This window comes from Gymnodraco acuticeps, unplaced genomic scaffold (assembly GCF_902827175.1).
Source record: "Gymnodraco acuticeps unplaced genomic scaffold, fGymAcu1.1, whole genome shotgun sequence".
Lineage (NCBI taxonomy): Eukaryota > Metazoa > Chordata > Actinopteri > Perciformes > Bathydraconidae > Gymnodraco > Gymnodraco acuticeps.
Window position 1 is genome coordinate 226294 of NW_022989879.1, and position 24008 is coordinate 250301.

At 39.3% G+C, this 24008-nt stretch overlaps 1 protein-coding gene across 1 annotated transcript in view; it reads right to left on the bottom strand.

Annotated features, from left to right (window-relative positions):
• Positions 1 to 5797, bottom strand: part of pdlim4 (PDZ and LIM domain 4) — a 47110-nt gene extending 41313 nt beyond the window's left edge. The window contains exon 1 of the mRNA XM_034198490.1: positions 5522 to 5797. Within this exon, the coding sequence (XP_034054381.1) occupies positions 5522 to 5614 (93 nt within the window). The 5' untranslated portion in view covers positions 5615 to 5797. The remainder of the gene's footprint in view (positions 1 to 5521) is intronic.
• Positions 5798 to 24008: the final 18211 nt, after the last annotated feature.

The window sequence follows — 24008 nt, forward strand, 5'->3', positions numbered from 1 at the left end:
TTGTTTGCTTGTTGAACCTGTGATAACCATAACCATGGATATGACCTTGGTGACGCTGTGGAAAGCCATTACACAGACCAGGGTGTGAGGTTCTGACTGGTGTGTGATTACCACACTGAAACAAAGAAGCAGAACCTGCCAAGACCAATAAGCGGCTGAAAATTAACTATGTGGGGTTAAATGAGAATGGGAGATTCACTGGAAATTAATTAGTCTGTAATCCATTTGTGAATGTCCAGAAAGAGCATGATATTACTCATCAAAAAGTGTGATATCATCCCTTTAATTCTAACTGTTTCTTGCATGTGGGATCTGCTTTCCTGTAGGAGTTTCCTGTAAGTCTTTCTCATCATGTCATGCTTCAATATGTTTGGCATGATTATAAGAGCCTTCCAAGAACCATGTTTTAGATCATTGGCAGTCTATGCTACGCTGGCATGAAAGCTCACAAGAAAAAGCACATTAATCAAAACTGACTTCCTCGGCGAGAGAATAAATTGTCAAACTGCAGGGTGCTTAACTTAACGTAATAAATAGACAAAGAATAAGAACTTGCTGTTTTTCATAATGGTCTCTAAAAGCAAGTGTATCTGGAAAACTGTTATTACAATACTTATAAAACCACAGTTGAGTGGTGCAATATCCAAACCGCAGGAAGAACAATATGTGTAAAAAGGCCAAAAATGTGTAAATATACCATTTTGAGGGAAGTATTGTGGAGCTACAGCGATATAGTCCTACAAATCGTGTTCAACAGGCTTAACAAAAAACAGTCATAACAAAAACAATCGTACAATTTGTCATTTCTTCCAAATCCTTCAGCCCATAGTCTTCACGGCACGACACGTACTCACACACTTCCATTTTTACATCAATCACAGAGACTCAGTTACATACATCAGATAACAAGATGGGCAGGAAAAGCTCAGCAACAACCCAAGGTTTTTTGCATTGTTCTCGGGCCCATACTGCTTCAGGAACCCCAAAGCTTCACTGACAACATGACATTCTTGGAGAGTGCCATGTTATCTTTTGCTCATTTGGTTGTGGGGAAGCAGCTCGTAGAATCTGTAATTTTAGCCTTAGAGTAAAGAGCTGCCGGAGAAAAGCCTAAACATACTATTATGTCCAGCAGCGTCACAGAAACAACCCATGTGGCTTTGGGTCACATGTCCTGTCTCTGGTATTCAGAGAAGTTAGACAGGGAGATTAAAGGGTACAAGGGGCACTGAGTTCATTGACTATACTACTGCTGATGCAACCTAAAATATGTGTTCCTACTTTATGATTCCAATGCCCTTAGCAAATATGGATTACAAGACTTTCTTCAAACTCTGACACATTCCAGAAGTTCTATATGCAGCAGAATAGTATGAGACATGACAAGGATTTCACCGATTCTACATTACTCTGACTCTCTATCTCTCCTTTGTATTTGATTTTTAAAAGATAGGTTTGCAAATTCACTAAGCTTGTGGTAAAGGGACACTTCTGTGAGGACATTTTACATTGAAATGACCTAAGACGGGGTATCTTTACAGCCAGTATGAACAAGAGGAATAACTACAGAAACTAATATAACCCCTTGGATGTTTATATGGGCACATAGGAATTGTTTTAAGATAAATCCCCATTCATCCTACACTGATAAGGTATCTGCCTGTCTGAGGTTAGACTTTGATCCGTTAAGATGGACAAAGAAAAAGCCGTAAATAGCAGTAAGATAAAGTAAGCTACAACAGGTGTAATAAAACAGATAATCTATGAAAAATAAGCCCTCAGGTGCTGCTGAGTTGATAAGATAATGGATTAATAATTAAACTACTTTTTCAATATAAAGTTTCTCATTGTGGGGATTTGCTTCTTTTCATTATATTGAATGATATTAAAGTAGTTGATTTGGGACAGCATCAATTTATAGAAGTATGCTTTTCTCTGCTTTATATCATTATTTACTTGGGTTTTGGACAAAACAAGCACTCTGAATATGTCTTATTGGGGTTTGGGATGGACACATTTCACTTTTCTTTGACATTTAATGATTATTGAAAGTCAAAAAAATGGCAGGAATATTGCCTGTGGAAACAACCTTCTAAATGCACTAACAGTCTAAAAGTGACAGACCATTTCCCATCATGCATTGGGCATACCAGCCAGACCACACAGAGGGAAGAACAGCAACAAGGTGTCAGAAGGGAAGCTGGACAGTGATTCTGTGCACGGCTCGGGTCCTTATTTACCTAACACTCAGTTGTGAATTTCCATGTCCATAAAATGACTGTTTGACAATCGTCACGATGGACAAGTGTCCTGCGTCACCTTCTGCCTAGACGTCGGTTTGACACGTCCTTACAAATCCAACGTATCTTCTCTAAATGCTTCAGCCGCTATATCATTGGTTTTTATTATGTTTGTGTTTATCTGCCACACACACACACACACACACACACACACACACACACACACACACACACACACACACACACACACACACACACACACACACACAACACACACACACACACACACACACACACACACACACACACACACACACACACACACACACACACACACACACCACCACACACACACACACACACACACATCACACACACCACACACACCCACACACACACACACACACACACACACACAACACACACCACACACACACACACACACATCCACACACACACACACACACACACACACACACACACACACACACACACACACACACACACACACACACACACACACACACACACACACACACACACACACACACACCACACACACACACCACACACACACACCACACACACACACACACACACACACACACACACACACACACACACACACACACACCACACACACCACACACACACACACACACACACACACACACACACCACACACACACACACCCAAATGTTTCCAGAGTCAAGTAGACACGTCATTAACTGGCTAAAGTCTTAACGGGCTGGCAGGGGACTAATGGGCTTATCCTGGAACATTATCACCTTAAGGGGAAAAGCAGCAGCTGCCATCACAACTTGTTTACTGGAATGTACAACTCTCACTGTCTCCAAGTGCAGGTGTTTCTTCGCTTTAATATAAGGACATGTAAGAATAGGGGAGGAGATCTGTCAATGGTGCAAAGTAGAGGAATGATGTAAGGATAGCGCATACAATAAGAGAAGGCCTTGTGTTTCGTTGCAGTCTTAAACCTTACCTTCTCTAGTCATAAAGAGGCAGCAGGCACTGTTACAACCTTCACAGAGTTTTGCAGGTTTACACGATATGTAAGCCTCCCTGAAGAGGCATTTTGGATACTTTACCACAAACTATCCTTCTCTGAAACACACACTCTCTCCCTCCATGTTTCTCTTTCTGTGTCACCATTCAACACATTGTAATTGCCGTCTTGGGCACGCACTGTACAGCAAGAATGTAGCAAGCATGTGATGAATAGCGAGTTTAGGAGATACTCCAGTACATCAGCAGCAATGAATCACACCGGGACTCAAACTTAGAATACAGCCAGCTCCCATGGTGAGACAAGAGGATTCTTTCCCACCATTTTTACTTTTTTTTTTAATAACTTCCCCATGAATATAATTCTGGGTCATACTGCCAAATCACTGTGTGAATTTATGCCGCTGATATTACATATTTTGATGAATGTTTGCATCTCACCAGCTGCTTCCTTCTCTAATTGTCACGCCAAGATTTAGGGATTAGTCAAAACTCCCCTATTTTGTTTTACAAGCATCTATTCCATGTCAGCATCGGTTTTTATTGCCATTCTCGCTATGCAACTGTCTGTAAAGTGTAACCTGTAATTATTCCTCGCTGATGCCATTATCGCAAAGTTATACAATGTTCACAATGCAAGGACTTCTCTTTGCATGTCATGGTTTCAACATTGGCAGTCATACAAGTATGAAAATAAATAACAACATTCAGAAGTTGTTCAATCACTCAAATTGAAACCACAACTTGCATGCTGACCAAATGATTAAAGCAGTTAGGATGGTATGCGTCACAAAACCGGAGATCCCTTGAAGCTGGCAACATTTTGACTTCAAATTCTGCATGAAACACAAGAGAGCTGCAATAGCCAGTGTAGATTTTTCATTTTTTCCAAATGACTCTGGGCTTCAGCATGGTCTGAGATGGAAACTCTACTTCCGTGCACAAGGTCACAAACTCAAACATGAAGATCAAGCATGAAGTGAGTGATCTGTCCGTAGACATTTCTAAAGTTGCAAAAATGCAACTTTCTGGAATTTTGAAGAAGCAAAGGTGCCAACTAAGCAAGCAAGTGACAGTGACACACTGCGAGACACTGAGTCAAATTATGCTTCACCACTGCCTCACAAACTCCTTTAGGTTCTGAAGAAAAGAGCACTTTAGGTGACCTTCAGGGTTTGTCTGCTTCTCTCAAAGTCGTTAATCGGCAGCCGTAAATCGAGAAATGACATGTCTAGTTTGAAGTGCTAGGGCCCTGTAGTTAAAGGGTCTGTTTAGGGCTGGTGGTACAGCTGAGCACAACACCTGGAATCCCTCAGCAGCACCAATGAGCTCTGATGAAAAACAAATGTCAGCAGCCCCCCCCTTTCTCCTTCTGCAAGCCCTGCAGCAGGTCCAGGCTGTGTTTACCCTGGCCGGGGTGAACTATTGGATACTGCCAGCATATTCGCTTCTGACCCATATTATGAGGGTCATGAAAGTTCAAGACAACCACTACCCCTACCTTTACTACTAGGTGGCACTTTAACAGGTAATATCAACAAAATAACACAATAATCATGATCCGAAAGGCCAACACTCTTGAATCCTTAAAAAAAAATCTCTCAAGGACGACTGTTTATATTTTTTGTTTTCTTTTTTACTGTTTCTGTTTTTTTGTAAAGCGTCTTTGAGCACTCGGAAAAACGCTATCAAAATCCAATGTAGCCTATTATTATAATAATAATTATTATTATTAGGCTACTATTATTATTATAATGCCATTTCCTGCATCTGTTCAAACATTTCAATAATCCCTTTTTGAAAGAGGGGACATTTTGGAAAAAAATAATAAATACCAATATTTTATTTATTTCATATTGACAAATTATGAGGCAATACTACCATATTGCTTTTTTTCCTCCCTCGCTTTGGATAGTGAAAGATGTTACTCTATGGTCGGCAAATTGCAATGACTCACTAAATTGTACTGGCAACTTCAGCTGCCAGGAGTTAGACGGCACCGTCTGTCAGCTCCTGTTCATACTGCCCCATGCACACTGCTATAATAGACCTTGGCGAAAACGTATTGAAGAATAATTTATTGGAAAAGTATTCCAGCTTCACAGAGTCACTTAAACGTTCCCTTCATTTATTTGTTTACTATTTATTGTCGGTTAAATTATTAAAATCAGGATGGTCATCATGGTTTTGTCTAGCCAATCTCCACTTTGCACACGGCTCAATGAATGGATACACAGCGAAGCAACAGACTACCTACCCTGGAGATGGTTAACGGTGTGCTGAAATCACGTCCACCCACCAGGCGAAAACCCCAGGGAGAGGGTCCCTTTAGTGTCACGGTCTGGCTCATGTTTGGCTATAAAGATGTGGATGACAAGCAGATAGAAAGAGGGAAAATATCCACGGTGCCTCGGTTTTAGCCTACGGGAAACAAAAAGGTGAAGTAGAGAGTCCTCTGCCCAGCTGCTAGGCAACGCTGTCCCGTCTGAGAAAACTTTCCTCCACTCCTCTCGATTCAAGTTTAAATAACGAAGCCGCCTGTGACGTGTGATTACGGCTCCATATGCCCGCCTTCAGCCGGTCTGCAGAGTGGGAGGGGACGGAGCATGGAACCCGGAGAGGTGGGTGGGGGGACCGAGCCTGCAGTGTGCTGCGATATACTGTCTATCGCTGCGACATTTCAACTGTGTGTCACAAAAAGCAGCTTGTTGTTCAACGGTACAAGTATAAATGGGGGTAACTATACATATTCCACAAATTGCTCAGTAGGGTGGTGTATGCATCTGTTTCCATGATGTTCCTTCTACATGTCACTTTCTTTCAGTTCCTCCTCTTCTGGCTCTTCTTGACACAAAGGTAAATTGTAGCCTACTCATCACTGACTATTATTACTGATTATCTTAGCTTTTGTACTATGCAAGTGAAACATGTTAAAAAAAAAAAATATATATATATATAAATAGTAGTATTCCACTCATGGCAATTATTATAACAAAACATGTACACTTTAAGCAGTTTTTGTGTACCCCATGATGGAAAGGAGCAGGGAGAAGTCTTATTTTAACTCCCCCTCACACAAAATAGATGGTCTGTCAATCACATCTGCTACAAGTTACAACCAAAAACACAATCAAAAGTCAACACGAAAATGTACCATCAGGTTACCTGACATCGTCATACTGTCTAATTATTCTTACTTTATACATTTTTCTAAATACATAGCCTACAAGAAAATAAAAACGTTAACTTATAAATGAAAAACAAGGTAACGTGAATACAGAAAACAAGGTGCAATACAGACTGCCCCATGTGGCAGTATCCCTCTTAGGCCTAGTTGTAGCTTTTTTTTTTTCAACACCAAAACTCTGATTTGGTTCATTACAACATTTGCTTTTTCCAGCAAATGTGACCAAATAACATTTCTAACAGTACTAGTTATACTTCTTCCAAACACTGCTTATTTGGACTGAGAATGAAGGTAAAACCCTGTTTAATAAACCTGTGTAACCCCTGTGGCAACATCTGATGATAAGCTGAGGTAAATGTTATTATTTTTGCAGGTAATTGTTTAAATGCAAAGGTTTTGCACACAATAACATTCAGACCTCATAATACTGTCACAATAAAAGTTGGGATCACCAAAGTTGTTACAATTGAACTATGTAGAACACGAACATCTGTACAGAATTGTATGGCAGTTCAACAGTCGAGACAATTTCCCTAGTAAACCAACTGACTGACAGACTGACTTTGACATCCATAGAGCCACTAGCGTGACTAAAAAGAAATGATAACACAAATATACTGGCTTTTGGGGCTTGTAAAACAATGTTCACACACTTATAACTTAGAATAGTTAATAACTAACAGATTAGGGCACGACAGTGGAACTCAATCCCAGTAAAGATTAGAGAACAAAACACCTACAGTTTATTTAAATCTAACTTAAAAACATGGTTAGTGGAAAGTCAGCTCTGTCAACACTGACACAATCTGTACTTTACAACGCTCTGTTTGTACATGTGCCTTGACCTGTTGCTATCTGTCTGCTTTGTGAATATGTATTTTAGTTTAGTTTTTATGTTTTTATATATGCTTTTATCATAATATAAGTATCTCTGTTGAATGTTGTTTTACTGATTGTATTTACCTGTTATTTTAAGTGAATTATTGTTTTTAGGATGACTTTCAACATCTGTCCAGGGACTACAGACGAAAAATAGCCTGTCGGCTAACTCTGGCGCATTTACAGAAATGTCAATCAATGTGCACTGTCCCTGTCAAATAAATATATAAATTAAAAAATAAAGCGTATCAGCCTCAACAATGAAGAAGTAATTTGGACGACCCACTGACAGAAATGACCTCTCCCATTTATCAGGGGATATCCTTGTATCCCCTCTGCCCCACTTCTTGATTCTTTCATTTCCCAAGCCAATTGCAGGGTGAGTCACTGAGTTTCAGTACGATTGTTCTACTGCAGAGGGAATGAGCTCATAGACATTCCTGGGAATATGCCTTCACGACAACTGCAGGCATCTGGAGCTCTGTCTGAAGGTCTGACTCAATATTACTCAGACACCGTCCCATGTGTAAAACAGTGGCACTGATGTCAAACAAACTGGATCTCATCAATGGGTATCATCATCATCAGCATCATGAGTAAAAGTGTTCATGTCATGTCTTGTAAACAATTGGTAATTTAGCAGCTTGACGACACAGCGCATGTTGAGAAAGTAGTGACTGAAATTATGTAATGATGCAAGTTTTGACAAATGAAAACTATGAGTCAGGTGATGTTTCTCCAAAGTCACCAAGGTGTGTATCAATTTCAAAACCTTCTCGTGGGATTTAAAATTAGTAACTGACAGAAAATGAAATACTAGCTGCTCATTTTTAATTGCTAGACAAACTATAGGAAAAAAACGTGTGTGTATCTCTATTAGCTCATCATGTTTTCTTTCCGTGCATCAAACTGTATTTACAAGTTGCATTTCTACAACTAACGTTTCAGAGTTGAACAAAACAAAACAACGTCATACAGTCTTTTTTATGGACAATAATAATAATGTTTTAAAAGGTGTACCCAGATAGTATTTACGTACTACTCCTTTACTTGTGACCAAGGGTACATCAAAGGATGACTAACCAAAGAACAAGAGAGGATGAGAGTGCTGTAGTCTGCTCTGGAGATGTATTGAGCAGATGATCAGGCTGACATTTCGGATATGTGTCTTCTTCAAAGCCTGTATCCAATAAATCTGAGTCTAACTACAGAGAGCTCCCGACCCTCTGTTCTTCTCCTCCGGATGGTCATCATTTGACATCCTCTTGGCAGACGGCGGCTAAGAAGTCCTTTTTAAAGCCCTACAAATCTATCGACTCCCTGATTCTACCCCTGAGTTATAGCCAAAAAGAACCTGAGTGAAAGCAGGTAAGACGAGCGGTGTTGTAATCATGGGCTGTCTGCCTCTGTCTGGATTATTTCTACTGTCTGGGGAGTGATGTCATCTAAACTGTTCAACAATTGTTGATCCCTAAGCCTTAGTGAATAACATATTATAATGAATGTCTAGAGCTTCAGGGATTAGTCAACTAATTGATTTGTTGATCGATGGAAATATAATAGCCAAGTGCTTTGAGTTAGTCATTTTTTACACAGACATGGCAGAACATGCTGTTTCAAGCTTCTTGGATATAGTTTTTTCATGCTTTTACCAGTTTTCTATAATTTTAAAAGGAATATATTTTAGGTTTTGTATTGGCAAAACAATAGAAGACATCACAATGGACTTTGAGAAAGCTGGGATGGAAAATAATCAGCTGATTTATCAACAATTAAAGGTGGGGTAGGTATTTGAGAAACCGGCTTGAGATACACTTGTTGTTATATTCCATGGAATGCTCTTAACATCCCGATAGCAATGAATATCTTAAGTGCTTTGACAAAAAATCCATACAAATATTTCATCTGTGGAAGCCGTAGCACTGTAAAAAGCACGACCAATCATTTTAAAATAACTGGATGGCCTACCTGCCTGTCAGCCTTCCATCTGTGCACAAACTTATCTCGTGCCCTCATTGGTCATGTGCGCGTTCATGTGTGTTGGAGGAGGGGCTCTGTGAGGAAGTCTGAAGGAAGAGGCAGATTTTTTCCGGCTGTGTAATGTCTAGAAACCAAACTCAAAACATGTCACGCATATGACAAATGTAAATAAATACCTAACCCTATTTCCACAACAAGCTAATAATAATGTCAATGTCTTAGTGTCAGAATCCCATTATGATATTGAGTTCAAGATACTGCTACAAGAAAATATAGCAGCAGATATAACTCCCGATTTAGAACCTATTTGCCCAGAAAAACACAACTCTTTTGCCGTTTCTTGGCTCAAACATCATTTGGTAGCTCTACAGTATGTCCCTTGCATTGAAAATGGTTAGTTGTTATAATGGCACAGGCTGGAAACAATGGTGCCACTTACAGAAATATGCCTTGAGCGCCCCATGGGGAAGCAAATAGTTGGAAGCCATGAACCTTAATTTATATGGTTGCAATATTGCCGAGTCAGAAATGAAAAACAGATGATTTCATAGCATAAGGCCACCACATGCCTTCTCATAAGAATGCTGCAGAGTAATACACTAACCATTTGAAAGTTGATTGTGATTAAAAATAATTGATGGAGAACAATTTATTCCGGAGGAAATACATTATCTTTATCTGAGCGTATTTGTCCAGTCCTTTTACATGTACCCTCTAAATCAGATGTTCCAGTCGAGCCCCTATGAAAAGAATAGATTAATGTGTTTAGACCTGAGGAGTGTTTGTGTAGGAAACAGAAACTGTCTTCAAAAGCTAGCATGTGTTCGATAAATGTCAGGATTGGAAGCATGATTAAGTGCAAACACATTTAGTAATTTCACATGTCAAGCATTTTCAGACCAACAATTGGCTTCATAATTGCCAAATTTCTAGTTTGCCAATCCTAAAATTGATCTTTTATACAGTTATCCATCATCAAACTTGTTTTTGAATGGCTATGTTTCCTCGCGGATACAAGCGGCCGAGATGGGTTTTCTCCGCAGGGTGGCTGGTGTCTCCCTTAGGGATAAGGTGAGAAGTTCGGTCATCCGGGAGGGACTCGGAGTTGAGCCGCTCCTCCTCCGAAAGGAGCCAGTTGAGGTGGTTCGGGCACTTAGTTAGGATGCCACCTGGGCGGCTCCCTAGGGAGGTGTTCCAGGCACGTCCAGCTGGGAAGAGACCAAGGGGTAGACCTAGGACCAGGTGGAGGGATTATATCTCTTCGCTGACCTGGGAGCGCCTTGGAATCCCCCAGTCAGAGCTGGTTGATGTCGCCAGGGAAAATAAAGTTTGGGGCTCTCTGCTGGAATTGCTACCCCCGCGACCCGACCACGGATAAGCGAGAGAAGATGGATGGATGTTTCCTGGCCACACACAGACATATGCACAGTGACCAGATGCTAGCAGTGAATATTGAATGTAGTTCTGAAGCGTTACTGTTGCTGGAATAACAAACAGATGTGACTGGATCTTCCATTTAAAAAATTGGAGATCAAATCTAACAGCAATTATATATTCACTCACTTTAAAAATGCAGTATACTTTCCTGAAAGTCAAAGAGACAACATTTCGACAAACCCTTACATTTAATTATGAAAAACTTTATTTTAACGTACTTTACAGAATAGTATTACTGTATCATTTGATGCCTATGAAGGATCGATGCTAGTATTGAATTTGCAATAGTAAAAGCCTTTTTTACTAAGCATCTGACAACAGATTAAAACAACTGCAGCTGGATTATAAACTGGAAAAATGTACCACAGTTTAGAGTCACATATGAAACAGCAAGATATGTCTCTCAGTGTTTGGCCAGAAGCACAGGAACCAGGTCTGCTCATTAATTTTGTTTGACCAACTTTTCCTATAAAACTGCAATGGAATAACATTATCCAGGTATACGCTTGTCATAAAGAACCATGAATAGGTGAACTACAGTAGATCACATTTAGAGACACATTTGAAATGTTCTCAGCAGATATGAATGCTTCCAAACCTGCTATTATGTACTTTTTGCCATTTGTCACATCTTAACAAGAACACTTGAATGAGAAGTTAATAAACAGTATTGGTTTCACAATCATATAGTGTTAAAAACAATATAATGTCACCAGTCTTATCAGTCTGAAGCTATATATTCTATGGTCTGAAGCAAAAAACTTCTTAATTATTATTAAATCAGGCCTTTTCAATTATAGCACAATTGCTATTAAATGTGCATGAAGGAGGTTTCTATAAAAAAGAAACCAACAAACTAAATAAAACCAGCAACGGTTATCATTAGGCAAGCATAAACTCTTGCACGAATGGTACTGCAATCCGCACTGATGCAGGTAATAGCGGAAAGTTGGTTTTAAAACATTCCCTCCAGCTGTGTTTCAGAATGCTCACAATCCCCCTCAATCAAAACAGAACAAACCTTAATACCAGAGTTTCTGGCTGACATTATCTGGTGAAATGAGGATACATAAAACCAGGGAGGATCATAATGCACCGATTGTGCAATTTTCTACCTCTTTTCTAAAAAAGGGGGTCTACACACCCTGAACTCCACCTCTCAATTCTTAGTTAGGAGCCAAAAGGTGATCTGAATAACCTAGAATCAACTAAGGGGAATTATGAGATTCAGCTAAAGTGTATTGGGGGGGAAGCAGTTAAATGAGGAGGGACTGCAACATTTGTCCAATAAAAAAGGGATTGATGTTAAATTGCCGACTTCAGCTTTAAGGGTTTTTACACGCATATTGGGTTAACATTGCTGGACTTGTACCCTTTTTTTACAAGACCGATATCCAATAAAAAAAAACGAAAGCACCACTTCAGCAAATAGCCCAAAACATCATGTTTTTGCATTGGGATGACAAAGCTTTGTTCACTGTGAGCAAAAGGAAGAAGGAGAGTGACGATGTTAAAGAAGCTCAAACAAAAAGTCAGGGTCAAAAGAAAGATGCTTTCTTTTTGTTTCCTTCCAACAGTCAACAGTGATTTCTCCAAACCATGTGGTTCCCTGGCCTAGTATAACAACAAGGTCCCCTAACCTTAACAAAGTTGTAATTTGAACCCAAACCACAATCTTTCCCTAAACATAACAAACTCATGTCTGTTTTCTAAACCTCAAATGAAATGTTTCAAAAGTAATTTGTTATGGTTTTCGATGGCACCAACAAATATGTTCTGCTAATAGAGGACAGACCCAAACAACCTATTTTCATTTTTTTGAAGTTCTCTGAAGTACTCTTTAACCCCAACCCAATGATGTTATTGTTTTGTAGTGAGACAGTTTGGGTTCACAATAGTCATCTAAATGCACCTTAAATGAATCTTGATCAGTACCTGTGTTTATATTTTACTACTACTTTGAGGCAAAGTGTGACTTCTTCCTTTATTTCTCACGCTTTTCATCTCTCTCTCCCTACACCAACTCTCTCTTTTTAGTTCCTTCTCTCACATAGCATATCATTAAGCTCACCAGGATGAATCACAAAACCACTCCCATCAAACCATTCATTTAAACATAAAGTAGCTATAGAGAATTCCTTTCAAGACTCACAAACAAAAAGCCTAATCGACACCAAACCCCCTCATTACTCTGAGGATGAAGCAATCTGTACCGAGTGCTTTAAACTAGGCAGTGTTGTTCTATACCTCTAAACAATCAAGGTAACAAGAGTAGTCATTGGACAAGCCCACAGCAAAAGGGGGCTAACATGAAAAATGCATTTTGGGCACAATTGTAATTAGATTACATATCCAGGGGCTGGTTGAACAACAGTAGGCCAGACTTACCTCGTGTTTTTTATTATATCAAGTCAATACAATTATAGTCACAATTCAAGTTACGATGGCTCCGAGTTTGCATGAGAAGAGGGATGTTTTAGCTCTTACTCCAGATAAGAAGAATGTATTTTTATACGAGTTAAAACATTCCAGAAAGAAAGGAAACAAGCTACTTTTGTCTTTAAAACTGCTTAATGAGATACATCAGCTCTCACCCAGTAAATACATGAGTAAGAGAAAACCATAATTACATGAATCAGAAACATGTTAAAAAGTATGACTGACTCTACATCAGCATTCTACTTTATCTACTTTTATTTTCAGTCTGAAGTTCAGAAGATATGAGCCAGAGTAAAAGTCTTTGTTTTTAAAAATCTGCCTCATAATAAAATGTATCTACAGTAAGTGGTACATTCTGAATCTTCAAATTACTGATTAGAACTGTGCCTGCCTCATCAAAAAAATAACCGTAGGCACTGATCAACATTTTCTTCCCTGATTTAAATAGGAAGCTAAGAAATTAAAACCAGGAACAGAACCACTTTCTGGTGAAGATAAAGATAATAGTTTGAAAGGAAATAATGCTCCAGGCCTCGAGTCTGGTTGGGAAATCATCTGATAATGATTTAGATCTAACTTAATCACTACTAAATGTGCCCCTTCACACAGATTTTCCACCGGATCAACACTGTAACAATGCAGGCTTTGTCCTGGTGTGCTGGATGTTTCTGACCTGGGAAAGACAAACAAATGTTTTCCACGTGTACACATGCCAGCTGTTGACAACTGAGTTCAGCACATTCACTCTTCGTTTGTGTTTACAGTCGAGTGGAAGGCCACTGCTATTCATGCCAGCTCGCAGGATTTTGACTGTGATTGACATTCTGTCCATATCCAAAGTTGATTAACCTTGTTGATAGTATACATAAAATACTGTGCTACTATAACACACAATATAGTAATGTTATAAAAGATACAGTAAAAAAATATGAACGGAAATACATTTCAAATCAATCAGCCAACCATCTTTTGTTGCAAGCATTGTTATAGGAAGGGATGTTATGAAAGGCAAGAACATAAACTTGTAAAATGTTTCACAAGCCACATGTTTAAACCTGACCAAAGAGGTCCTAACTGGAAATTGGAAAAACTGGAAAATATGTGGCTGTTTTGACAGAATATTTATCAAACAAATAATGCAGTGGCAAACCGGTAATAGATGGGTACTTGAGTTTCAAAGGGAAATAGTGCCCTTTGCATGGTTGAAACATGTTTCAATCCAATAGTATAAACTGAACCAAATACAACTGAATGAAGTGCTGCTAATACTTTCATACAACCGCTTATAATGTTCCCACGCAACACACATTTTTGTTACCTTTTGTTGTACCCAGCCATGCAGGTATAAGGTTTTATTTGTCTAGTTTCCAGGATGTTAGTCTCTGAGATGTCTGCCTCCGCCCAAATACAATGGGTAATCTGGATAATCTATAGCTTTCATTGTGAACAAAAAGAATAGGCTAAATGTAAGAAAAAGCTGTCAGCACCTTAAGAGCAAATCTATCCACCTGCACTGCATTGGTGGAGGCAGAAATCAAGACAAATCTAACAAGATGGACCAAAAAACAAAACCACATGGTGGGAAACTCCCTAGGCTATGTAAGAAAATATGTTGTTTATCAGTTTGAAATGAGCTGACTTGACTTGAACACAGGGCTTTCTCTTGTTTTTGTTTTCTGTTACTTTTGCACTTCTTCCACAACTGCATACTGTACTATTGACATTGCGTGAGTTATTTAACAGTAGCTGTGTGCCCACAATCCTCTGCAGTAAATGGGTCATAGGGGATTTAACAAGCTCAATGCTCTGTGATCCCACCGTCTGTTAATTGTGGCAAGTAATTGGAAACTTCTTTGTTGGTTAAGGGAATGTTGCAGAGCTCACTTTGTAGCTCTGTACTGTAAACTACTGGGGATTCTCGGGTGCCTGTAAAACTAGTGAATTCTAAATAAGTACACAGTGTTGTGCAATATTTATCTCAAAATAAAGAAAGGGAGTAGGGTTTGCTTCTACTGCAACACAATCTGTAGTCTTAGTCAAAACCACATCAGGGTTTCACTTTGCCTCGCTTCAAAGGGCAGACACAAACCATCAAACATCACCATGTCTCACTCTGAGGCCTCACACGAGGAAAAGGTGTTGTGAAGTAAAAATACTGCTCACTTCAAAAACCATAAAGGGAAGTCCCTTATAGGTGATTGCATCCGAGATAATTTCCGCCATACAAGGCGACAGTATGCCAATACGATATATATGTGTTTGTATATTTAAATGATCTGTGCCTACCCTTGTATTATGCCATTGAATAATCATTGGTGGCTTTCCTTCTCCTTTTGTGTTTGACTGTGTTACACGGTCTGAAAATGGCCTTAACCTTGTTTGTATCAGAAACCAGGCTGAATTACAAGCATTTCCCAAAGGACTCGTACATTTCTCCGATTTTAACAGTCCCCTGTACGTTAATCTCACACAGTGTCCGCATTTGAAGATCACAGTGTTCCTCTGTGGAGCTCTGTAACATGGGATGAATTACAGCTACTGGTCAGCAGCTGCTGTTAAATACCACTTTTACCACACACACACACACACACACACACACACACACACACACACACACACACACACACACACACACACACACACACACACACACACACACACACACACACACACACACACATGCAAGGAGACATAACACCCTGACAAGCAGACCAATTAAAACACGGTGGGAGTCTTTGTTTGGATAGAGTGCAATGTCACAGTTAAGAAGTGTCTTTAAACCATCTCAACCAAAACATGTGATAAGCAAAAAAAAACATGTGAGGTTTTGGAAGACAAGTTGAAAAAATAAAAAGGTTTATACAAATATGATTGAAACAATTATTTTGTGTTCCTCTTTCTGTTCCTCATCCCTCCTGTTGCCCCCCTTTATGTATGTCTTCATCCTTTCTAAATACTTCGGTCTAGCCCTGTACAGGAATGTCAAACAGTACTTGTGAGAAAGGAACATAAAAGAGACGATCAAACAGTAAACACACACACACCCCCCCCCCACCTACTCACACAAAGCTCTACAGCCACCCACTAACACACTCCCAGGAAATTAACCGGTGTCTGGCTTTTGTTTCATTTCATTTCTTGAAAGCTTGTCTATCCGCTTTCCTCTCTTCGCACCACAAGCATCATCTCAACAAAACCAGGTTGGGGAAATGCGCAAATAACCCCCCCCCAAATGGATTTACTATCAATGTTAAAAATTCCTATACGTAGCAGGGGAATCATCATCTTAATACATTTAGTATTTCCTGTTGTAGGAATGACGTGTTTTTTTCTGCTAGAAATAGTTTTGTGTGATCAAAGGAATAATGTGGCATCATAGAAATGTAAAAAAAGTATTCAAAAAATACATTAAAAAAAAGATTATTTTGTATCTCCGCTCTACAATGTGTCCGGATAATGTCCCTTTTAGAAAATAATAGAATGCAGAAAAATGTGTTGAGCTTCAATTAGTGCATGACGAGTAAAATTAAAGCAATCAAATACAATGGAAAACAGATTGGCTTCATATCCTTATCTTTCACTATTTCCAGCTGCGAGTGCTCTAATTAAGGATGTGTGTGTTTGTGAGTGTGTTGTTATGAAAGAGGGGGAGCTAAACATTTGGGAGAATTTCCCTGAAGAATGCTTTTAGAACCCACTTACAGCCTTCAGGATTTCAGTGGCTTTAGGTGGACTAAAAGACCAAGAGTTTAACTTTCTTTGCATGATGACTTCCAGACGTGTTGCTTCTCTTGTATGCTGCATACGCCTGTCATTGAGTTTATCCCCATGTGAAACTAACTTTTTATGGCATGGTTTAGGGATTTGACTGATTTATATCTCAGACAAAAAGATTACTGAACTGACATGAGACAGTCATGCAACTTTTTGTTGAGATTTGCTTCTACCATGGATAAAAGAAAATGTTATGTAAGCAAAAATGAGCATAAGCAAGTTCAAACCTAAATGAAAAAACGTATTGAATTCAAATACAACTGATTGTTAGAACATTTAGATGTTTTTTGACCAATGTTTTTGAACACTTGGAAAAAAAACTACATTCCCACTGCCTTACTTAAAGGCTGTTTTCTGATCAGAAAGGTCATGTCCATAAGTATTATGTTGCTCACCCAGATTGGTGAAATTCAGGCACACAATTTCCAAGTTGACCTAGAGAAATCATCAGACTTCTGTGCTATCAATTTATGAATGGATTGTTTACAGATTCAGACGTTCCTATGCTATGAATTCAGGGGTGTTTCAATGTCGAAATCATGTATAGTGTTGAAGAATTAGTAGTTTTTTACTGAAAAGCTCCGCATTTTGTCAGGAGCAAGAGTTGGTTTGGCTTTAGTGAACGACACCCACCTGCCAAGAGTAACAACATGTTTTCCTCACTATTCCCAGTACAAGCAATATTACACCAATTTGTCCAGTCAAGTCAAATTAAAGGATATTTTACAAAATAGGTTCATGTGAGAAGTGCTTCATACAAGTACAGATATAGACGTATTAGACAAAAACGCCCACACAGACGGAAGATATTCAGGAAACCTCTCAATAGCTGAACTTCAAAAATCGGAGCGCTGTTGGCCCATCACAGTCACTGGTCTGCTGCCGAGACTAATCGTGTAATTGAATCTCCCCTCCCTCTACCTTGAAGACCTAATTCGATTACAGGTGCACTAAATGTTTGCCATTTGGGGGATTATTTATTTTAGCTACTTTAGATGGCTCTGCTAACGTTAGTGACATCATGTGGTCTGGATATATTTTAATGTATTGCCTGCAGGAAAACTTACAAGAACCACAGATGGACATTATATTTGCTTTTCTTTTTTTGTTTTGAAGCAGTGCAGATGTGAAGAATTAGATGAAAAGAAAGTACCTAGACTATGAATAACTGCACGGACATCATATCTGATTGGCCCGGTTTCAGAGTTTTTACTTTTCCTTTCTCTTTTCCTCCTTCTCTGCATGTGTCGTTCTCCCAGGAATCGGCCTCACTTCCTTTAACAGGCTGTGGTTTTGAGCCTGAAGTGATCGAGTGGGATTTCTGTATAAGAAAGGGTAGGAGACAAGGGGGCATGCACACGCTCTTTCTCTGCCTAAGGACGCTGTTCAACAGCTGCCCACTGCTCCTAGTACTAGACTCCTAGTACTCCTATAGTACTAGACTCCTGGTACTAGGATGGGTTAAATGCAGAGAACACATTTCACTGTGTGCTCTGCATGTGTGACCATTAAAGAGGGTTTCATCCCTCCCAATTCTTCTAATTCTATAAATTCCCATTTGAAAGGTTACCATCCTCCCTCGGCTCTTTGATTGCTTTTGCACATGTCTGAGGGAGTGCTTTTTTTGTATGCCTCCCTTTGCTGTTACCAGTCAACCACCCTTTCCAAATGAGAACTAAGTGCTCAGGATGTCAGCATAATTTGTCAGCAGAAGCAGTAAACCCAAGGTCACACAAAACTATGATTTTGTGGATTTGTATGGGCTCAAATTGTAAAACAGGGAAGATGATTCGACCTCCTTCCTGACTGGAAACCTTCTGACTGACAAGCTGTGATTCAGGTCTAGTTGTGAAACCCCAACTCACAATGGTGGTGTAGGACCTCTCATATTATGTACAAAAATAAGATTATGAGAATAAATGTAAGAATAAGAATATGAATAAGGCATGAGTAAAACAGCAAGCAGTTAGCGGTCATGGAGCATCATCCATCCTTCACCAGGAGAAAGCAAAGGAGTCAACCTGCCAGCGTCTCCTAATCAATTCTCATTTGCATCCATTATTGCTGTGGGAACGACTGAAACAGCAGACAGGAGGGAGGTTTCCAGTCCTTGGGTGGTATGAAGTCAAAAACCGCTACAGCCCTCTCTGGACTAAGAGCCCTCTCTGGAGACGCATCCTCCAGGGTCCTGTTTGTAAAAGTTAAATGTTTCTTGGTCTTCCCCTTGAGACACAACTCTGTTTGTGTTACACCAACTTGGGACGAGTTCTTGTAGAGCAGGATGTGTCGGTTTCAGTGACTGTCAGATCATAATCGATGATCTATATGTGGAGGTGACCTTGTCAGTGATCCTTAACAGAGAACTCTGACTTTAATACTTCGGGTGAAAATGAACTCGGAATGTGGCACGTCATCCATTCGAGTATGACACATAATTTAAGACTGCAACAAGCGATTATTTGTCATATTTGATTCATTTATATGATTTAGTTTTTTCATCCAGCCTCTCAAATGTCACAGAATAATAATGATATAAACATTTCTTGAAGGCTTTACATGTACATGTAAGGTGACTGAAAGACATTTCAAAACTAAAGATTTCAAATTAGCTATCACATACTATAAGGAAAAAAAGGTGAGAAGCAAGGGAGGATTTTGTTCTTGGGAAAATATTGAATATTGAATATAAATATAAAAAAAGAAATCAAAATACTTTGTGTTAGAAGTTCATAATTGATTATATTATTTAAAAGAAATGTAAAGATCCAACAGGTACGCAAAGCTTTCACCAGGCCAAGTGGGTTTGTGGAATACTCATATATGTTTTGCTTGCTTTTGTACACTGATTTCTTTTTTAATGTAATTTGTGTCGCGATCCTACAGTATGTTGTCCCCGACATACCCCCGATTGTAAAAAAGGAACATTTTGAATATATAATGCAATACCATTCTTGCTGTTATGAATGTCTAAACCCTAAAGTGTTTGAATGGTAGTAGTCGGCAACACATTAACAAAAACAACTCTTCTGTATACTCCTTTTGAACAAGCAGAAGTTTTGAGTTGTAAGCACTGTTTTTGAAACACTCAATTTCATTTTCAGGTGTAATTTCCCCTCTGTATCAGCTAACATGCCTCATCAAGTAAGGATAAGTTACAACGTTTTTTGAATACAAATGGGCGGGTCAGCCTCTCTCCTGAATCCTTCCTCCTGTATTATACAGCCTTAATAGGCTGTGACCTGTTTGGCATCTAGAGCTGCCTCCTCTTTCAGTAGAAAGAGCTGTGTCAATATTGGTGAAGCTGTAACTCACTGATATGTTGAGTGGTTGGATAATGCTTCAGTGATAGCAGCCTTTAGTCAAATGAGGTGTGTTCAAATAGAAACACTTCCGCGCAATCTCTCACAAACACACATGTTCTTACGTGCTTGTACACAGAACAAAGAAGTTGAACGGCTGAGAGAAAAGGAAACAGAAGGATACATGTAGAGTAATTCGATATTAAGCTATTCATTAAATTATTACATCACAATAAAGGTTTATTTGAGGTACAGTAATAACCCTAAGTAATCAGATAATGTAGAAAAAGAAATAACCCTTAACATTTGAAATGTTATCTCTGACTTGTCATGTGTATTCTTAAATATCAGGGTTATTCCAGACTTCACATTAATAGCTTATATCTGACTTTTATTTCGCGTTTTTCATCAATCCAAGCTTTAAGGGTTTACTTCCAGACTTTTATCTGATTTTACACATTTGGCAGACTGATTTGCTTTTGCTTTATAATTTCTTTTTTACTCATTTGAAAAGTTTGAAGCTCATTTTTTGTCTTCAGACTCAGAGTAGAGACCTAGTTACTCAGTGGTACACAGTCCACAAACATAAAATTCCACACGGACAGGTAGAGGTTAGTACTCTTACTTGTCTGTAGCTTGTTTGTCTTCGTGTGTCAGCCCTGTGATAAACTGAGCTGCCAAGGTGTAATTCTCGCCCTCCTGCGACCCTCAACGCGAAAAGTTTATATAGAAAATGGATGGATTCACTAGCTGTCACTAAAGTTGTCACTTACACACAAATCAAGCCAACTTCACAAAACATTCCTTTGAATTCTAAAAGGTATCTAGTGTCAAACTCTCGCCCATTTGGTGGACCAAACTCCCTAAAACAAATGTGAGGGATATCTTCTTTATAGTATTTGACATCTGTGCGGCGTGAACACCACTTTGTCTGTTTCTGTCCCGAGGGGGCTCATTCTGTCTGTGCTGACAGACAGCTCATGTAACCCAATCCTCAGGTACTGCAGCCGGCCCTCACTCATTACTACTATGCTGGAGTTACATACAAACCGCAAGAAAACATGCAACATGTACTATCAAAATATGGTATCGCTTTATTTGAATCCACTAATAGCTTTAGGGACATAGCTGTGTCCTTTCAAACAGCAGACCTTATAATACTTTTGTGTTTTGAAAGGTCACCTATTATGCAAAATCCAATTTTCATATATTTTATACATAAACATGTGTGTTAAGAGATGCTGAATGTTTCAGAAATCCTGATCCTGATCCATTTATATAAAAACCTGTCTGAAAATGAGCTGATCAGATTGGCCCCTTTATGATGTCATAACGATTGTTTGGCTCGTGTAACCATTAGCCAATCACCAACCAAGGTAACCCCCCCCCCCCCACCTTATTACCTGAATCTCCTCCTAGAGCAATATTGTGTTCTTTTTAACCAAATATCTTGCAGAGGGGCGTTATTTTCCTTATTTTCATCTAAAGTAACAGACAGAATCAGCACTTTTGAAACAGGGCTGAAACAGAGGGGATTATGGGATGCTACAATGGGTGATCTGTTTGGTATTTACCAAACACTTCCGACATGTTTTGTATATATCTGAGACTTATAATATATTGATGAAAAAGAGTATAACAGGGGACCTTTAATATATTTGTTCTGGCTCATTACCTGGTTGGAGGCACTGGACCTGTCAGTCACACACACACACACACACACACACACACACACACACACACACACACACACACACACACACACACACACACACACACACACACACACACACACACACACACATTGCATTGCTTCTTATGTATCTTACTTTGTTGTTTCAACTCCCACCAGGGTGGAATAAATGGCTGGAGTCAACCGTCAAGCCCCAGAGCTCAGCTGATGAGGTTTGATTAAAGCGTCTGAAACCCCAAACCTGCTCCGTGTGTGTTCGCTTTCAATCACTGTGGCTCACGCCATAGGCGGATTTTGCGGGGGGGGCAGGGGGGGCATTGCCCCCCCCCTAGTGGCTGAAATATGTTACAGCATTACTACGTCTAAAGCTGTTCCAATACAAATATTTCGTATGTCAATATTTTAATAGATGTAATATAATGATTGTTACAATACAAATCTGAATAATATCATGTTTTGTTTGAAATAATTTCATTATTGAGCAGTCGCATGTTGTGACGTGTGTGTGTGTGTGACGTATGAGGTTAAGGACACAAGTTCCCTCGCTTTTTTTTGCATACAAGTGATTCAGCTATTGTATTACAATAATTAGCAGTAATGGATATGTGGTGATTTATAAAACGTTTAAGGCGTCTACTTCTGCACTAAGTAGGACACTGGTTCATAATATTGTAGCGTGTTCAAGTAACCAAGGGATATAGTAGTTATCAAATAAGTATAAGATGTGCACAGTTATACGTTTTACAGATGTAATGCACTGTTGTTGGGGGGAGAGACCGCCCCTTCCATATGAGTGTGTGTGTACGGCGGGCATGAGGCGTGCATGACGGGACGAGTTGTGTTCGTATGTGGAAAAGTCATACTCAGTGCGGTGAACGCTGGCTTTATTGCTACTGTATCCGTAGCACCCCACGCAATAGTTGGGACTGTGTACTGACGTCAGTAAAAAAGGTTTGCCCCCCAAGTGCAAATGTCAAACTCCCGCACAAGTTAAGAGTCAGATAGTATAACAGCTCACATACACATGTACTGCATCACCTCTCCTGTGTGTGTGTCCTCTAAATCATCTCTGCAAAAACAAGGGAGCATCTTTGACCTCGTGACCCGTCCAATTTACCAGCCTGAGCTAAGCGCAGGATGAGGCTCAGCGTACGGACGCACTTGAAACATCTGGAAAACCTTAACCTCTGCTAAATGAATGGGTGGAGGTACAGATTCTTGGTTTTCTGAAGTCATTTTGTCGTCATGCAACACTCCAAACATGATGCTGGTGTTTCCAGTTTGAACAAGAAAACATATTTTGTGCACTGACAATGTCTCCAACACTATAAATTAAAGTTGGATAACACATTCCTCAAGCTTAATTTATCATTTGTTTTCTACAACTGGTTTCTGGTTGTCAGGATGTGTGACATGCCAGACATTCAGTTCTCTTAGTGTAATAACTAAATCATAGTTTTACAGCCTTTTTTTTTTTTAACTGCACAGGTGTGAACATTTGATTGTTGCCGTGTTGTTCCTCAAGCTATGCAGCAATGTAAGCTAAATAGCTCTGTGTTTCGCTCAACACAGACACCCTGTTGTGTCAACAAGGCAGATTTATGATAAGAGTTATTATTCTGATGCTTGTGGTATTTGTGGGAAAGGTGGCTTGCTATAGCTTCACGTGCTACATGTTCACATAAGGTGTTTACACTGTATTTTATTGAATGAAATGTATTACATGTAACAGATAATGTGACAGATCCTATTCAATGTACTCTAACTCAGCAGTGTAAAATGTGCAATGGGCAAAGAGTGACACCTGGTGAGCAAAGCATAAACAGCAGTGTGTGGCAAACACACATAACATGTTGTAAGCAAGGAGTTGTACATGTAGCGAGGCCTGGCTATGGGCATAGTCATTATGTCTCATAATTATTTGTGTGACCATAAAAATAATTTGTGTGTAAATATGTGATTTGTAAATGTAAAACACCATCTACAAATGCATTTAAAAGATTTGCAAACTCACAAATACATTTGCAAATGTAAAAAGGATCTGCAAATACGCAAA